Here is an 18671-nt window from a genome sequence, read left to right as displayed (position 1 = left end):
GGATGGATAACTGAGGAAAGAGGTTAAGAACCACTTCCTTATTCTCCATCATGCCCTCGATGCTGCCCCACTCTCGGCAAGCTGCACATTTTGTTCTTTCTAAAGCACACAATGAGCTTTACCCCTGCAGGGATTTGATTGTTCTACCCCCTCTCCCTTTTAAGAACTAGAAGGCCAAGCACAACCCCACCCACCCCTTTACCCCACCACACCCAGAACTGCTTGTCTTCTCTTTCTTCCTTCATTATAATAGCCTTGAATTCATGGATAATTCACCATTTTCTCTTCCACAGCACACAGCAGACTCTTGTAGATAAAAGGTATTCAATAAATAACTGTTTAATAAGTAAGCGGCAAATGTTTAAACAGGAGAGACTGACTCACTGTGCTCACAGGCAGGCTTTGTCCTGCAGGGAAAAACTGAAGGTGATTCTTTTTAGGGAGTATTTGGCATTCTCGAGCCCACAGATCGCCTGGGATAGTTCTTCACTGTGATTACCGCCAAAGGGCAAGAGGAGAAATCGCTGTGGCACAGCGGAGGATGAAGAGTTAGAACAGTCATGGAAATCTGACCAGATCAAGACCCACGGCCGTGCGTGTGCGGGTGTGTGCGTGCGTGTGTGTGTTCAGGGGACACGGTAATGGAACTAGAACCATCTAAAAAGCTAAATGAGGAACTCCTTTTGGTACACGAGGTAGCCCCACAAGACCGTCCCAGTGGTTGAGTCTGGGTTCAGAGAAATTCTAGATTGCTAATGGGGCAAGAATCTGAAAGTGAACCTAAGACCAAAAAAAAAAAAAAAGTACTGTTTATAAATTCCAAGACGGTGCTCTTTCTACTACATCATGCTGCCTCCCAAGAGAATTGAAGTTTAACACAATTTAAAACATAGTCATATCAAAAAAGGTCCCTGAAGATCTACCTGCTCAGTACTAAAATACAGGTTCTTTGACAGAAACCAGAAGCTTCTGGATTAGAAAATGAAAAAATTTGCTGATGTCACTCTGCCTGAGGCTTTAGAAGAATATGAATATGGCTGCTACCACAGGAAATGGGACGCTCACAATTTATTCTGAGCCATAAAGGTCTTATTTATTACTTTAGGACTGCAAAATAAGATAAGTTGTTATTTCAATAACAACTTTACACGGAAAGAAAAAAATCATATTGATCCATCCTATTTCCCAAAAAAGATATTTCCCACTACAGTCTAGAGGCAAATTGTACAGCAATTTCTACCAGCAGCTTTTCCCGTGGTGCCTGCAAACCCAGTTTCTGCTTTACGCAAAACGGATTTCAAGTTCAGATGTTTATAACAACTACTTCAACTTCTCCGAGCTTCCTAGAATAACTAATCATGAGATTGCCAGTGGCGGGGTCCCCAGATTATCTGTATAATAGCCTGGATGGAGTGGCAACAGAAGCACAGACAGAACAGAACGTTAGAGAAGCGATTCTCTTGTGTGCAGAGTGGGGGAGCTTTGCCAAGTACACATCACCCCAACCCACCCCACACCCCAACTCCCCACCCAAACACAAACAGGCTGCCACAGTGAGGAGGATCACACATGGGACCATACTGCTCATCTCTGCCCGAGAAAAAGACCTGTCACCAAGCAGGAAGACAGGCAGCCTGCTGAAGAACATGCTGGATCTTCTGGGCCTAAAGAATGCACAGTCAAGAGAAGTAAATGGGTAGAATGCTAGGTCACAAACTCCAGGAAAACAATAAAGGCATTAATGACTTTGAAAAGGATTTTAGGGCCTTCTGGTCTGGTCCTTCCACTTAACCAGAGGATGATGTTCTTTCTTGTTCTCCCCGCCCTCCCCATGATGTGGTACCTACTACTTCAGAAATTTGTTTCTTCTTACCTCTCCCAACCACATGAGATAAAGAAGTTCCCTAATGTCAGGAAAGTATCAAGGGTCAAGAAGAAATCCTACTGATAACCATATATTAAGTGGTGACTGTCTTCAGTTCAATGCCCCTTAGAGTGCATAAAAGGAGGGAGAAAATAAGGACTCAGACAAGCAATTCCTGACATTAAAATTCTGTCATCCCTGTTGCCACTGGTGAAGTTTAGCAAAGGAAAAACAAAGTTAAGTCTACCATCAAATGTAAAGGACAAGTGTATCGCACCACTTCTGTCTGGGCTAGTGAAAAGTACACCACACTTGCATTCAGGAATCTTGAGGTCAAATGGTACCTCTGGATGGATTTCTTTACTTGGTGGTATATTCAACAATATACAAGGATCAACATTTTTCTTTTTTTAACATTTTTAGTAACAATATAAAGCAAACCAAGGGCATTTTCCCCAGACTGTATTTACTAAAACAGGAAAAAAAGGAAGGAGGGAGGGCATCAGTCACTCGAGTCCACAGTGAACAAGAATGGATAACTCAGCACTGAAATTAAAAATCTAGTGAAAATAGCTACTCTTATAAGTTATACACAAGGTACTCTCACCTACTTACACAGATAAAGGGAAGACAGAAAACAGACTGCACAGAGGTTACATCAGCTATTCGAGAAGGAAGCAGAGGGAGAGTCTCTTGTCTCTCTCCAGGCCTACCAGCTGTTCTCTATAAACCATGGGCATAGGGATGCCTGGGTGGCTCAGTCGTTAAGCATCTCCCTTTGGCTCAGGTCATGATCCCAGGGTGCTGGGATCGAGCCCCGCATCAGGCTCCCTGCTCAGCGCGGAGCCTGCTTCTCCCTCTCCTTCTACTCCTCCTCCTGCTTGTACTCTCTCACTCTCTCTGTCAAATAAATATATAAAATCGTAAAAAAAAAAAAAAAAAAAAAAAAACCACAGGCATAAAGGGGTATTTATTCTGGGCTCTAGGATGCAGGACAGACCTTCTGACTTAGCAACTCATAGTCAGCGACTATGGTCAGTGTTTCTGCTGTTCCACGACATGCACTGAGATGTCAGGGGCTACCTAGACAGGGGTTAGTTTCAGCATCAGCAACGACTGTTCTCTCTGCAGTGCCTGGAGCAGCTAATACCACTGACAGAAACAGCCCTAAAAATTAGGTGAAATCAACAAAATTTAAATATACCTCCTGCCCTTCCAGCTCAGTCCTCCCTAGCCCATCCACCACCATAAACATATGGGAAAGAATACAGATTTTTTTTTTTTAAAGAAATGTTTTCCAAATAAAATGACAAAAGAGCCAAAAGGAAAGGGAATATAATTAAACTTCATTGCACTTAAAAAAAAGAAAGAAAAGTTCTCCTATTCCCTATCAAATCTGAGCTGACAGGCATGTTATTTAATTGCCCATAAATGAGCTTCTTTAAATAGCACCTATTAATACCCCAAACTTTAGCATCAGCTTGTGCAGAGAGAAAAGAGAGAGAGAGAACACTGAAATGGCTGAAAAGCAATACGAACTGCTTTCTTAAAACCACAACCAGAATGTGAAATGAGGAAAAGCCGTTGAGGGGAAAAGCCCTCCCTACCTTCCCCCCGTGCTGAACCAGCCAGGCCCTAGACCACCAATTGCAAAGTCAGAAGCTAGTCCAAACTGATGTCAAGGTAAAACATCTGCTTTGTCAGAACCCCCGAGATACTGAAAAAGGAAGCCCAAGACATTACTGAAACCATAATCTGTACCAAAAGAAATAATACAGGTCCAGTCGAGTGTGGCTCATGCATAATTTACCCCTGGAATCTAACACATCTCCCCCTGGATATGCTGTCAGGGTCTCAAACCCAACATAGCTAAAAGGGAAAAGAATAATACCTCCTCCTTAAACCAATTCTCCCTGGCGACTTGCCTCTTTCTGTATCACCAATTATCCTAGTCTTGAAACCAAAAAATGACTTCTCTTCCCCTCCTTCAACCAAACAGCCAGTCCATTATCTAATGTTAGTAAGAGCTAACATTTATTGAGGGTAAGCCATGAGCCGGGCATCGTACCAGTTACCAGCACATGCATCAGCTCACTTCATCCTTACACCTAACCTGCTAAACACATCTCCTTATCCCCATCACCCCAGAAGGAGACCGAGGTGCATTAAGGGGCTTGATAAATGTCGCATAGCTAGTAAGCAGCAAAATGCAAACCACACACAAGTCTATCTGCCTACAGCACTCACGCGCAGGTATTAAACTGTCAAGCCTCACTGCACCCATTTAGTTTTCCACACCCAATGCCACCACTCTGGTCTGGCCTCTCTTAGCTTCTATGTACACACACACACACACACACACCCAAGCCTTCTGGCCTCTCTTAGCTTCTATGTACACACACACACCCAAGCCTTCCCATGCCCTCCACTCTGGGGTCTCTTGCCCAAGGGATCCAGACTAAGCTTCCTGAGCCCAGCTTTGTTCATGACAAGCTCCTCTCCTTAAACATCTTCACCGAGTCTCCACTGCTCACCAAATACTACAAACGGCCTACAAAGACTTCCACAATCGGGCTTTTCCACCCATTCTACTAAAAAAAAATCTAACTGTAGTCTGTACTGAAGTCAAACTCTTTGCCAATCTCCAAAAATACACGGTGCGTTTCCATTTTCTGCCTATGCTCAAGTCATTAATATTGCCTAGCACGCTGTCCCACTCACTGAAGGCCCAACTCAAAACACGTAGTTGTTATGATGCTTTCTCCGATAAGGATACAAAAGCCAGAAGAGGAAAAGAAGCACTACTTCTGATGGAACGCTTTCTTTGTGCCTGGCCCTATTCTAAGAAAAATCGGCATGACAACCTGAGGAGATGCTTCTACAACCATCTCCAGTTTACGAAGAGTTGAAGCATACGCATGTTGCAAAGCTGCCAGGTGTCAAGTCAACATTCTAACCCATATGGTCGCCCCTCCTCTTAACCATGTGGCTCTAGCAACTCTCAGAAGTGACCATCTTGACTTTCTAATGGGTGGGCTAAGCCGATCGCCTCTGAATGCACCGATCAACCTTAATATCCCCCAAAACAGGACAACTCAACACCACGTACTTTCTGACGTGATACAATAAGAAATCCACAACACATGGGGCGCCTGGGGGGTGCAGTCAGTTAAGCATCTGTTGATTTCGGCTCAGGTCATGGTCTCAGAGTCGTGGGATCGCACCCCGCATTGGCCTCTGCGCTGAGCACAGAGTGTGTTTGAGATTCTCTCTGCCCCTCTCTCTGCCCCTCCCCCAGCTTGCTTGCACACGTCTCTCTAAAATAAAATATATTAAAAAAAAATCTGTAACACATGTATGAAACATTCTTGCACCAAAAAATTAAACCTAAATCTAATTATGCCCCCAGAGCAGGGCTCCTCAAACTTCAGTAGACACACAAATCCCCTGGGGATCTGGTTAAATGCACATTCTGACTCAGCACGTCTGGGGTGGGGCCGAGACGCTGCATCTCTAATCTGTTCCCAGGAGTAACTGTGTTGCGGGGCCACAGCAAAGCTCTAGCATCTGCGTCTGATCACCAGTTTACAAGACACAGGATCAGATTAAACAACTCAGGGCCAAGGCTACAAAGAGGAGAGGGAGGCATTTGTCTCGGATGCAAAATTTAGGCCAAAAAACACAATGGAGACAAATATTTTAATACAATAATGTGAAAAATCAAAATGAATGCAAAAGACCCATGATGAACACAGTATCGCAATTTTTTTTTTTTAAAGATTTATTTATTTGAGACAGAGAGAATGAGAGACAGAGAGCATGAGAGGGAGGAGGGTCAAAGGGAGAAGCAGACTCCCCGCCGAGCAGGGAGCCCGATGCGGGACTCGATCCCGGGACTCCAGGATCGTGACCTGAGCAGAAGGCAGTCGCTTAACCAACTGAGCCACCCAGGCGCTCCTCACAGTATCGCAATTTTAATTGGAGAACCAGGAGCACTGATTTTTCTTTTTGCCTCAGGCTATAGGACTCTGCACAGCACTGATCAGCGTTAAGCTATCCACCAAACCTGAGTATGAAAAATTCTCCAGGGCAAATGTAGACCTGCCAGGTTTTGAAAATAAACACTGTGGAAGCAGGAGGAGGTTAGAGTTTGTGAGACTTAAGAGACAGGCACTAAATGCTTTGCGTGAAAACTTGTTTTGATACTGATTTGAACAAAACCATAAAACAAAGAATTTGGGGATAACAGGTAAAATATAAACAGGCTGTATATTAGAGGACATGAAAGATTTTTAATTTTGTTAGGTTCATCATAATGGCATGATTTTTTTAAGTCCTTACTTATTAAAGATAAGGTACTGAAGTATAAATGCTATAAGCTAGAATTTCTGGAATCTATTCTAAAATATTCCAGAAAAAAAAAAGTAGAGAAATGAGAGTAGTAAAATGTTGATATTTATTGAAGCTGGGTGATGACACATGGGGATTAATTATCCTATTCTAATTTTTATATGATTAAAATTTCCATAATAAAAAAAAAACTTTAAAGTAATCCTTTTTTGGGGGGGTGGCGCCTGGGTGGCTCAGATGGTTAAGTGTCTGTCTTCAGCTCAGGTCATAATCTCAGGGTCCTGGGATCAAGTCCCGCATCGGGCTCCTTGCTTAGCAAGGAGCCTGCTTCTCCCTCTGCCTGCCACTCCCCCTGCTTGTACTCTCCCTCTCTCTCTCTCTGGCAAATAAATAAAATCTTTTTTAAAAAATAAAAATAATCCTTTTTTTCCTTAGGCACCCCTAACATTTACTTTGTACCCTCAAACAGGACATAGCACAGAGTGCCTCACACATCTGTAATAAAAGTAACTGTTTTAATCTGTGCCAGGAGCTGTGATTCTATCTCCTAAGTGTCACAATAAGGTTGTCAGATACTATAGGACGAATAAAGTGGAGTTTAACAGAATAATCTGCCCAAAGTCACACATCCAGCAAGCGACAAACAGAAGGCTCGGATCCAGACCCGCCTGGCTCAGAAGCCCAGATTTGAAGTACTACGTCACAGTATCTGCCTTACACCCTAAGGGGCTGTGGCAGAAGACCACCTCGGCTTACGGTTCTTCATTGTTCTCATGCTCCCTTAGACACAGAAGCCATTTTGAGATGTTAACATGAGGACCACCTGGTTTGGAGTCACGGCTCTAGTACTCATTAGCTGTGTGACTCTGGGCAAATTACTTAATCTTGCTGTCCCTCAGTTTCTTCATCTGTATAGGGCTATTAATCTCATGCCAGTAGGAGATTAAGAACCATCTCAAAGTTGTTCGGAAGTTAAAATGAGTTAATAAACGTAAAGTGCTTAGAATTTTGTCTGGTACGTGACAAACACCGATTAAGTGTTAGTGATTACTATCATTACTAAGTTCTCAATAAAACTGAATGACACTGAACACACCACCCCCCAGGCCAACTTTTAACCACTTAGTTTTACTTCTTCTAAGCAATTGTTTTTGGCCACAGACCTTGAAAGGTGAGCTGCCACCCAGCTTATGAAAGTTGATGTATAATAAGATTGTTTCTATATTCAGAGGGGGAAAAAACTCCAATATTAATAAAAACCTAGGGATACATGACCCAGGACCATCACTATAGTATCATATTTGCTTTGCAAGTTTCATATTGAGGGATTCATAGTGTTCACGGGATTTTAAAATCTCCAAGGAAATATCAGGAATTCTGGCTGGGAGGCTAGACGCCCCCCAGAAATCAACAGTAGGGAGCTATGGGTCACAGGCCAAGGTGGGTGGCAGAACCAGCACCAGGGCACGGAGCCAAAGGACTCAGCCAAATGCCAGGAGCCAGAACGGAGCAAGAGCGGGGCTACTGTTAACTGCTGAGGCGAGAGTTTTAGTTGAGATGCTGGGCCAAGGCCCACACACCAAAATCACAGGAAGAGAAACCAGAGCCAGGATAAGCAAGGACAAGATTCCCCCAATGAAAGGAACAATCTGAGCTTCAATCAGATGCATAATGGCGCAGACCAAGCTAGCTGTAACTGCTCAGCCCCGCCTCTTTTGAGGTTATGCTCTGTCTTCAAACTATACCTTCCAAGCTGTCTTGTTACACATGTAAGGTGGAATAAATAAGACTGAGATGTTATTAGACCATCTGGCAGATCTTCGCCTCCCTTCCCCACTAGCTGTCTCTCGAATCATTCACTGCTCGGTTACCAGAAGTAATTCATTTTAACTCTCAAAGTACTGAACATACAGTATATCAAATTTACTCACAATTACTAGCACTTATTGAACCATTAGGTCTATCAGGCACTATGCTAAGAGCTTTACGGTTCCCCACTTGAGCCTTCCATGACCCAGTGAGGTACTGTTACCATCGCTCTGTACAGGTGGGCCTAAGTAAGGCTCAGGGAGCCCAAGATCACACTGCTAGGAACTAACAGTCTTGCCTGACTCCAGAGACAACTTTAAGACTACACTGCCTCCTTTCTTCTGAGCTTTTTATTAGATTCTTTGCTACTAAAAGGGTGAGGATGACTGCAGGTAACTGTTGGCATGATGAACTGAAGGACCTGAAACATAATCTCCCCCAGGGAGCCCAGAAAGCTTGAGGAGAGCAGTTGAAGAGGAATGCGCAATACTTAGATTCTCTTTACTTTCAGCAAACAGGGTCATTTCCTCCTCTTCAGTTGCTCTCACGAGTCCTGAGAGCAGTCCCTTCTGCTCCTGTTGACACCTGCAAACAGCTGTGGGGAAGTTAGGCAGAGGGAAAAGTATCACAGGTTTTTTTCCCTTGAAACTGAAGGGAAGGGAGAAAAAAGGGAAAGGAATGGGAAGGGAGAAAAAAACTTACAAACATAGTAACAATGGAAAAGAGCCTGCAAATAAAATACCTGGGTCAAAAGATAAATTCAAGGCAGCAACCAAAAATGGGGCAAATAAAAATAAGTATGTGCAACTTTTTCCAATTCTGTTGCAGAAAAAACTTTTTCTTAGGAAAACCATGACCCTTATTAAAATCTTAAGAAATCAACGTTAAAATACAGGCAATTGTTATTGTCATGTGAATCCTCTATCAGGAGATACTGTTTTCCTTTCAAAAGGAAGAAAAAAGTCAAATTCACATAATAAAATAATTTGTTTTTTAAAATGAGTAACATAAGAAACTATGTTCACCGGTCTTAGAAATCAAGTAACTTAAAATTCTCTAAGTATAAGATATTAACATTATATGCTTATCATCTAGACACTACTGAGCAATATAAAGGAATGAACTACAGATAAATCCAACAGCACGAATGAATCTCAAAGTCATTGGGCTGAGAGGAAGAAGCCTTACAAAAAGGAATGCATATGGGGCGCCTGGGTGGCTCAGTCAGTTATGGGTCGGCCTTTGGCTCAGGTCATGATCTCAGGGTCCTGGGATCAAGCCCCATGTCGGGCTCCCTGCCCAATGGAGAACCTGCTTTTCCTTCTCCCTCTGCCTCTCCCCCCACTCACGTGCACACGCTCTATCTCAAATAAATAAAATCTTATTTAAAAAAAAAAGAATACATATTATTCCACGTATATAAAGTTCTAGAACTAAGAAAAATGAATCTATGATGGGGAAAAAAAAAATCAGCACAATGGCTACCTCAGGAGGCAGGGGACAGGGACTGACCATGAAGGGACATGAAGAAAACACTTGGAGCGCTGGCAGCATTCTGTATCTTGCTAGGAATCTTGGTGACACAGGTGTAAGCACCTGACAAAACTCAGCCAACATATGCTTAAGTCTGTATATTTCATTGTACGTTAACTTTATAACAAAGGGGAAAAAACACTAGAAGAAAATACTGAACTCTAATTACTGATATGCATCTTCAAGTATTTAGGTGGAAGTACACAAACACCTACAAATTACTTTGAAATGCATCAAAAAGTAAGACAGGGAAGGATGGAGAGATGGACAGAACATGTAAGCAAATACAGTAAAATCTAGAATCCAAGAATTAGATAGGCAGGTGTTTACTGTAAAATTCTTTCAATTTTGCTGTAAGTTTCAATATTTTCAGAAAATTTAGGAAAAATATACTCATCTATTTATTACAAACAGGTGAGGAGGCTAAAAAGGGAAAGGCAGGGTAAAAGGGAGAGAACAGTAAGCAAAAAGGGAGTCTGACAAAGCTATGAACAAAGACATCCACAGAACACAGAGCAACAATCAACGACACTCAGGAAGTTTTGAAATGAGCATCTTGGTCCCTGGGCAGCATGTTCAGTTCTCACCACTAATGTATAATAAATGCCAATAAATGTGTTCTAAGGGCTTTATTCTATTGGAGCAGTTAAAACTGCAACAGGAACATAAGCGCAGAGTTCTGATGAAGTTACATGAAAGGCAGCGAAAAGGTAGTGTGTGGGACACCTGGGTGGCTCAGTCATTAAGCATCTGCCTTCGGCTAAGGTCATGATCCCAGGGTCCTGGGATCCAGCCCTGCATCGGCTCCCTGCTCAGCAGGGAGCCCGCTTCTCCCTCCTCCCCCTTCCCCCCTGCTCATGCTCTCTTGCACTCAAATAAATAAAATCTTAAAAAAAAAAATGTAGTATGTGTCATTAATACAGTGGAACTTACACACTAAAGTGAGCACTGCTCTCCAAAGTTTGTCACCAGCAAAGAAGAGACATGGGATTTCGAGTATGACTTACCTGGGTCCAAATCCCACAAGTTACTAATTTCTCTGAGCCTCAATTTCCTAATCTAGGATATGGAAATCTTACTACCTCTCTCACAGGGGGATTCTGAGGATTCACAGAGACCACACACATGGAAATAACTAATCCAGCCCCCGGGGTAAAGAGTAATTATTCAACACACTGTTGAATAACTATTGTTTTTCTTTCCTCTTCATCTAATAATGCCACCCCTGTGACACATTTTTTGAGTTACTGGCCAGGTGAAGAAGAGTAAAAGTGTTTGTGTGGGGGGTGGGAAGAACACATGCAAACGTAAAGAGAAGGATAACAGGAGGCGCCTAGGTGGCTCAGTCGTTAAGTGTCTACCTTCGGCTCAGGACATGATCCCAGGGTCCTGGGATCGAGCCCCACATGGAGCCCCGCATCGGGCTCCCTGCTCGGCGGGAGACCTGCTTCTCCCTCTCCCACTCCCCCTGCTTGTGTTCCCTCTCTCACTCTCTGTCAAATAAATAAATAAAATCTTTAAAAATTAAAAAAAAAAAGGATAACAGAACAGGCCCCCTTTTAGAGACCTCTGGAACACAGGTCAAGCTGATGGGCAATGGAGGTGGGACGGGAAGGGACCAGGAAGAGACTAGAGAGGAAGACCAGGGCAGAATCACAAAGGGCCTTCTGTGCCAGACTGAAGAATTGGGTCTTTGTCCTCTAGGCAGTGCAGAGCCATTTACAGGTCATCTGCAGAAGGATGACATGATCTGAGTTCTCTTCTGGGAAGAATTTTCTAATGGCTGATTGTGCGATATAACTCCAGGACCAGTATTTGCAGACAATGTCAAGAGAAGCAAGATAAGGACTAGAACAATATTATGACTCCAAAATCTATGTCCCATACTTGAAAAAAGTAGTGTGGTTATGATCACCTCAGCAGTGTTGGAATGAGCATATTGGAACCTAGGAGAGTCCAACATCAAAGGGCTGAGCAGAGCAAGAAGACACCCTCCAGGTAACTAAAAAAGATGTAGTCAAAGAGAATCAAATGCAGGGCACCTGGGTGGCTCAGTCGTTAAGCGTTTGCCTTCGGCTCAGGTCATGATCCCAGAGTCCTGGGATCGAGCCCCGCATCAGGCTCCCTGCTCGGCGAGAAGCCTGCTTCTCCCTCTCCCACTCCCCTGCTTGTGTTCCTCTCTCACTGTGTCTCTCTGTCAAATAAATAAAATCTTAAAAAAAAGAGAATCAAATGTGACAGAAATGGATTGAAAAGTATCCACTGAACTTGACAACCAAGAAGCTATTAATGACCTTGTCAAGAACAGGTTCAATCAAATGATGAACTAGAAATCAAATTTTACTAAGCTTATTCTTAAGTGAAGGCAGAGATTACAGAGGTGAGGTATGCTTTCAAGAATGGCAAAAATGGAAGAGAGACAGGGCAGTAAATAAATGGAAATACAAAGTTGAGAGAGGACATGTTCAAACCACAAGGAGTCTGACAAGTAGGAGGGGAAAGTAGGAAGGGGGAGATTAAAGATGAAGTGATGGAGAGGATAACCAATGAGGACGAACAGGATTTAGATCGGCACTGGAAGGGTTGGCCTTGGGCAGGAGGATGGTGACCTCAGCCAATGAGACAGAAGGAAGAATATAAAGGTGTGCAGTGGGGCGGGGAAGAAAGAACGTTTGAGACCTGGAAGAAAGGTAGTTGGTTGGGTAAGAAGAGATGGAGAGTGTCCCAAGAGTGTTCCATGTGTAGAGGCCCTCCAAGGCCCCCTGAAACAGAACTTCATGGAAAGGGAACTTCTTCCAAAGTGACATGAACGTTCCACAGGCTAAAGTGTAGAGGTGGGGAGGCTGCAGATGTATACACATGGGGCCAAGTCACACAGAGTTGAGTCTAAAAGGAACAGCAGTCTGCACTTCTTAAAAGAGCACTGTGGCAGGGCTGGGGAAAGTAGATAAGCAAAAGGCAAGAGCGGATGTGAGGAGAGAACAGTTAGGATACATTTAGTAAGAATCGAGGCCAGGGATGACGATACGGTGGTGCTGAAGCGGAGCAGGCAGAAGAAATCAAACACATTTGGAGATTTAGGAGAGGCAAATTTCGCTTAGAACGCACAGCCTGAATGTGGGAAAGGAGGATCAAGGACAAACGGGGATGATGTTCACATTTCTAGTTTGGGAAGCTAGAAAATGGTGAGTGGTACCAATCACGGAGAAGAGCAGGTATGGCAAGAAAGAGGTGATTCTCAGTCGCTGAGCTTGAGGCACTGGTGAAGCATGCAAGTAGACAAGCAGGTGAACGCATATATAGGTCTGGAGCTCCGAAGAGGTCTTTATGGAAATGAATCTGGGATTTGCCTACGACAGCTGGAAACTGCAGGCACTGTGAGTAGAGGAGATGACATAGGGAGAGGACATAATGTGAGAAGACAGCCTGTGGCAGAGTCCTAGACAACCACCTCCCTCGGGCATGAGTGGAGGGGAAGAGCACACAATGAGAGCGATGAACACCCAGACATTGAGGAGGAAGAACAGGAGCCAGTGAAAAAAAAGTACTTCAAGGACAGTCAACGGTGTCTAAAGCTGAGCTGTCAAAAAGAATGAGAAATAAAACTGGTGAGAATAATTCTAACGAAGATGGGATAGGATAGAGAATGAGTAGGAGGTTGGGAAACAGACAAAACCTATTCAAACGGCTTAACTGTGAAGAGGAGGAGGAATGAGAGATTGAAAAGGCAGGGAGGACATGTGAAAAGTGCAGCTGAGAAGTATCTGATGTGTTGGATTGAGAAATTAGGATAGGAAAAAAGTGAAGAAAGCAGGGAAGAGTGATAGATTTGGAAGGAACTGGAGGGCCCAAGGGATAAGACTCTTGGTAATACTGAAAAAGAGGCCTAAGGTTAGGAAACGAATAATGGCAGACTGAAATGAGAGACTGGGACACTGGAGCTCCAGATTTCAGAAGTGGAACAGGGGCAAGTGATGATAAGGTTCTCAGCCACCAAGGGTAGATGGAGCTGCAGGAGTGTGGAGTAGTAGTGAAAGTCCCGGGAGTAGATGAAATCAGGGAAAGTAAAGGACAAGCTGTTACATGGGGCTTTCACATCTAGAGTCAGGGCACTCAGGAAGACAACTAGACTCAGAGTGAAAGGGACACTGGTCAACCAGGCACTGAAGCCTAAAGAAGAGGAGATCCCAGAAAGCTGGGAGGTTTACAGTTATATGATATAGCCAGATAGGAGCCTCAAAGGAAAAGAGATGTTTATAAGAAGATGGAAGACTAATGGTTTGGAATAGGTACTGAGGAGTTAAGAGAATGCCAATCCCACCTTACAACCCATTTGAAGGGCCAAGGCAGCTCCTATTCAAGATAGCCACAGGTTAAGATTTTCTCAGAGAAGAAACTAGATTAATATAAAAGAAGAACATGAAGACTGTCATGTGGAAAGGTTGGGGATATATAGATAAAAGAGAAAAGATATTAAAAGAAACTATCTGAACATAACCAAAGGCCACATATGTAAAGCCCAGAGCTGACACCATACTCAACAGTTAGAAACAAAGCTTTTTCTCAAAGATCAAGAACAAGGCAAAATCTTGCCACTTCTATTCAACATGGTTTTGGAAGTCCTAGCCAGAGCAATTAGGCAAGAAAAAGAAATCAAAGGCATCTAAATTGGAAAGGAATAGAAATTATCTCTGTTTGCAGATGACACCTAAAGATTCCACACAACAACAAACTGTTAGAACAAACCAATTTAGCAAAGTTGCAGAATACAAAATCAGCACATAAAAATCCATTGTTTGAAACACTAACAATGAACAATCCAAAAAGGAAATTAAGAAAATAATCCCATTTACAATAGCACCAAAAAATAAAATATTTTGGAATAAACTTAACCCAAGAAGGTGAAAGACTTATATACTAAAAACTACAAAACACTGCTGAATTTAGAGACACCAATAAATGCACATTCATGGATTGGAAGACTTAATATCACAAAAATATCCATACTACCCCAAATGAGCCACAGATTTAATGCAATCCCTATCAAAAATCTCAGTGGCATTTTTTGCAAACAGAAAAAAAAAAAAAAAAAACCTAAATTCATATGGAACACAAGGGACCCCAATTAGCCAAAATAATCTTGAAAAAGAACCAAGTTGGAGGCCTCATACTTCCTAATTTCAAAACATATTACAAAGCTTAAAAGCTGGTGGTACTGGCACGAACATACAGACCAACAGAACAGAATAGAGAATGAGTGATTTAATAAATACCTGACATTTATGATCAACTGATTTTAGACAAGGACACCAAGACCACACAATGGGGAAAGGGCCAAAATGGATTAAAGACCTAAATATAAGACCTAAAACTATAAAACTCCTAGAAGAAAACACAGGGGGAGGGGCACCTGAGTGGCTCAGTCGTTAAGCGTCTGCCTTCGGCTCAGGTCATGGTCCCGGAGTCCTGGGATCGAGCCCCGCATCGGGCTCCCTGCTCGGCGGGAAGCCTGCTTCTCCCTCTCCCACTCCCCCTGCTTGTGTTCCCTCTCTCGCTGTGTCTCTATCAAATAAATAAAATCTTTAAAAAAAAAAAAGAAAGAAAGAAAACACAGGGGGAAAGCTTCATAACATTGGATTTGGCAGTAATTTCTTAGGAACAAAAATAGAAATAGACAAATGGGATTACATCAAACTTAAAAGCTTCTGGGCATCAAAGGACATCATCGATAGAGTGAAAAGGCAACCTATGGAACACGAGAAAATATCTGCAAATCATGCAAACCATCTCATAATGGGTTAAAGAAGTCCTACAATTTAACAACAACAACAACAAAAAACAAAACAAGGAACGTGGTTTTTAAAAACGGACATAGGATTTGAACAGACATTTCTCCAAAGATAAACAAATGGGTGTCTAAACATTTGAAAAGATGTGCGACGTCTCTAATCATTAGGGAAATGCAAATCAAAACCAGAAGATGCTATATCATACCCATTACGATGGCCACCATCAAAACAAAACAAAAACAAAATAACAAGTGGTGGTGAGGATGTGGAGAAATTGGAAGCCTCCTGCAGTTGGAGGGATTGTAAAATGGTGCAGCCACTACGGAAAACAGTGTAGTGCTTCCTCAAAAAATTAGAACTACCCTGTGACCCAGCAATCCCACTTCTGGGTATATACCCAAAAGAACTGAAAACAAGATCTAGAAGACATATCTGCACACCCAAATTCACTGTAGTAGCATTACTCACAACAGCCAAGAGATGGAAGCAACCCAAACGTTCATCAACAATGAATGGATGGGGCGCCTGGGTGGCTCAGTTGGTTAAGCGACTACCTTCGGCTCAGGTCATGATCCTGGAGTCCCGGGATTGAGCCCCGCATCAGGCTCCCTGCTCAGCCGGGAGTCTGCTTCTCCCTCTGACTCTCCCCCCTCTCATGTGCTCTCTCTCTCTCTCTCATTCTCTCTCTCAAATAAATAAAACCTTAAAAAAAAAAAAAAACAATGAATGGATGGAGAAAATGTGATTATATACATGCATATAACAAAATATTATTCAGCCTTTAAAAAGAAGGAAAGCCTGCCGTGTGCTACAACGTTAATGAACCTTAAGAACATCATGCTAAGTAAAATAAGCCAGTCACAGAAGACAAATACTGTATGATGCCACTTATCTGAGGTACCTGAAGTAGTAAAACTAAAAGAAACAGAAAGTGGAATGGTGGTTGCCAGGGGCTGGGGGCAGGGAGAGGAAATGGGGAGTTGTGTTTAAAAGGTATAGAGTTTCAGTTTTATAAGATGAAAAAATTCTAGAGCTCTGTTGCACAACAATGTGGGAATATACTTAACACTCCTGACTGTACACTTAAAAATGGCTAAGGTGACAAATTATGTGTTTTCTCCTACAATTTTAAAACAAAAAGACCACATAGTACTACAGAACCCAGGAGAAAAATTTGAGAAAAGGAAGAGCAACAGGACAATAAGGGTTTCCATTCTGAATGTACCCTTGAATGTCAAGGGTGGAGACAGAGCAAAATGAGGCCTCCAGGCTCTGACAGCATTTCTGTTCAAGCTGTTTCAGATCTAATTAATTATTAGGGTATCTACAAGACATCCTAAACAGGGTACACGGTTATTTCCTCAAATCTTCACCTAGTAGCAGAAATGGGCAGTGATTCCCCAGGGTGTGGGAGGTTCTTCCTGCTTGCATTAGCTGTGGCCTGGACTGGGGACTCCTGCAAAGGGAATCCTAGTTCCCACGTGGCAGGAGGTGTAAGGACTCAAGGGTGGTTAGAAAAGGGAGAAAAGGCACACATTATATGTTTCATATTCCATTTGTCAAAACATTCTCTCCACCTATTTTTTTTATATATACTACAAAGTTTAAGCTTCTCAGGTCTGTTCTTTACATGCTAGCTAATAGAATTCAAGCACTGAGCCTTGAGAATACTTAGATGGGAAAAGGGGGACATGTTCCCTTTAATCTACAGCTGCCAAAAAACTCGACACCATGTTGCATCCTAAGATTATCTCTGACAGAGGCAAAGATGAACTGAGTTTACAAAAGTATCAGTATGAGAATCTCCTTTCCACTGTGGAGACTTCCTTTACAAAAGCTGTTTTCTGTTTAACAAACCAGTCATTTAAGACACTTGGATGGAGGCAGGGTGTTGTTAAATACGTAAGATGTAACCCTTAATCCCCAAAAGAAGACCATTTAATTGGCTCTCTTAATTATTTATATAATTTTTAGACAAAACCTTTATTTAAATCTTATTACCATGTTAAACCAGAAGGGAGCTCTGGCACTTTCTTCTCCCTTCATGCCTGGAGGCAGCTAATAAAACCATGGCTGTTGAATTCCTTATTCAAACAAAAGGTGTGAAAGTCTTTGTCTCATTTAAATTAACCTAGGCTAATGGGATAAATGTGGAAAAGTCACAGGGGGTGGAACAAGCAATTTCAGTCAGGGTCCAAAAGCAGCTGTGATAACAGAAGAAGAGACTGTAGTAAGAAACTGAAGGAATAAAATCGCAAGGAGGCATAGGAGGTCAATCCCAGTCTAGTAAGAACGTGGGAGTGGACTTCCCTCTCAATTTCCTCAGCTTCTCACCACTACAGTCTATGTCTACTGTCATCCAGTGTTAATAGCACTGCTAGTTACAGTTTTCCAGAACTGGTTACAACAAGAAGCCTTTGTAGTTTTCACATTTTATTTTTACACCACAATGTTTTACAGAGACGAGCATAGCTGAGCAAGATCTTGACCTTAGGCCCTTTTTTCAGATGGTTTTGTTGTTGGAGGTGAAGGTGGAGTGGGGGCTGTTAGATATTTACCAGTGTTTTCCATACAGCCAATGGCCTCCCCATGTCAGCAGGCAGATCCCAGCCGTCGTTTTCTTCCAATGATTTCTAAGTGTTTTAAAGAACACGGTCATCTTCTCCTAAGGATTTGCTAGGTTAACAGGGGCAGAAAAAGAAAAAGGTAAGTACCCCAACTCACTGTGTAGAGGCCCCCTGACTGCCTTCCATCCACATGTCCTGTTTTCCTTCCCTCATTCCTATTCCTTCTTGCCACTTCTCTGGCCTCTTCCCATCTGCTCCCTTCCAGGCTCATTAACTTCATCTTCTCACTGCCCACCTGCCTTTCTTCTTTCTTTCTTCACTTCCTTCTACCTAAACTCACTTCTTCCCTCTCTGCTCACCTGAACCTGACTGTATTAGAAGTGGAGAAGTGCAGAGAAGGGAATTCCAGGCTTCCTGCTTTTTCTTTCTCCCTACATTCACTATACCACTGTTTGAGTATTTGTCTATTATATATAAAGGACTCAACAATAAGTAAGTACTATAAAGCGCTTACTCAAAACAGAGGAAAACACTAGCCCCTCAATAGGAAAATAAGCAGAGAACGTGCACAGAAAATTCAAAAGGCAAATGCAAATGGCTGTGTGAAAAAGTTCAACTTCCTAGGTAATCGAAGACATGCAAATTACAAAGAATTAGCACTATTCACCTCTAAAACTAATAAATTTTTACATGGCCACATTCACTAACGACAAAATAAAAGGAGACAGACACACTCATGCACTCCTGTAAGCAAAGTAA

At 42.6% G+C, this 18671-nt stretch overlaps 1 protein-coding gene across 3 annotated transcripts in view; it reads right to left on the bottom strand.

Annotated features, from left to right (window-relative positions):
* AGK (acylglycerol kinase) overlaps nucleotides 1-18671 on the bottom strand; it is an 81197-nt gene that overhangs the window by 60161 nt on the left and 2365 nt on the right. For all 3 annotated transcript variants that reach the window (XM_035021250.1, XM_035021252.1, XM_035021251.1), the window contains exon 2: nucleotides 17904-18021. In XM_035021250.1, coding sequence (XP_034877141.1) covers nucleotides 17904-18004 — 101 coding nt within the window. In that variant the 5' untranslated portion in view covers nucleotides 18005-18021. The remainder of the gene's footprint in view (nucleotides 1-17903; nucleotides 18022-18671) is intronic.

This window comes from Mirounga leonina, unplaced genomic scaffold (assembly GCF_011800145.1).
Source record: "Mirounga leonina isolate KUSES-001 unplaced genomic scaffold, KU_Mleo_1.0 Mir_174, whole genome shotgun sequence".
Lineage (NCBI taxonomy): Eukaryota > Metazoa > Chordata > Mammalia > Carnivora > Phocidae > Mirounga > Mirounga leonina.
The sequence above is the reverse complement of the archived record's forward strand: the minus strand, read 5'-3'. Positions and strand labels throughout refer to the sequence as shown.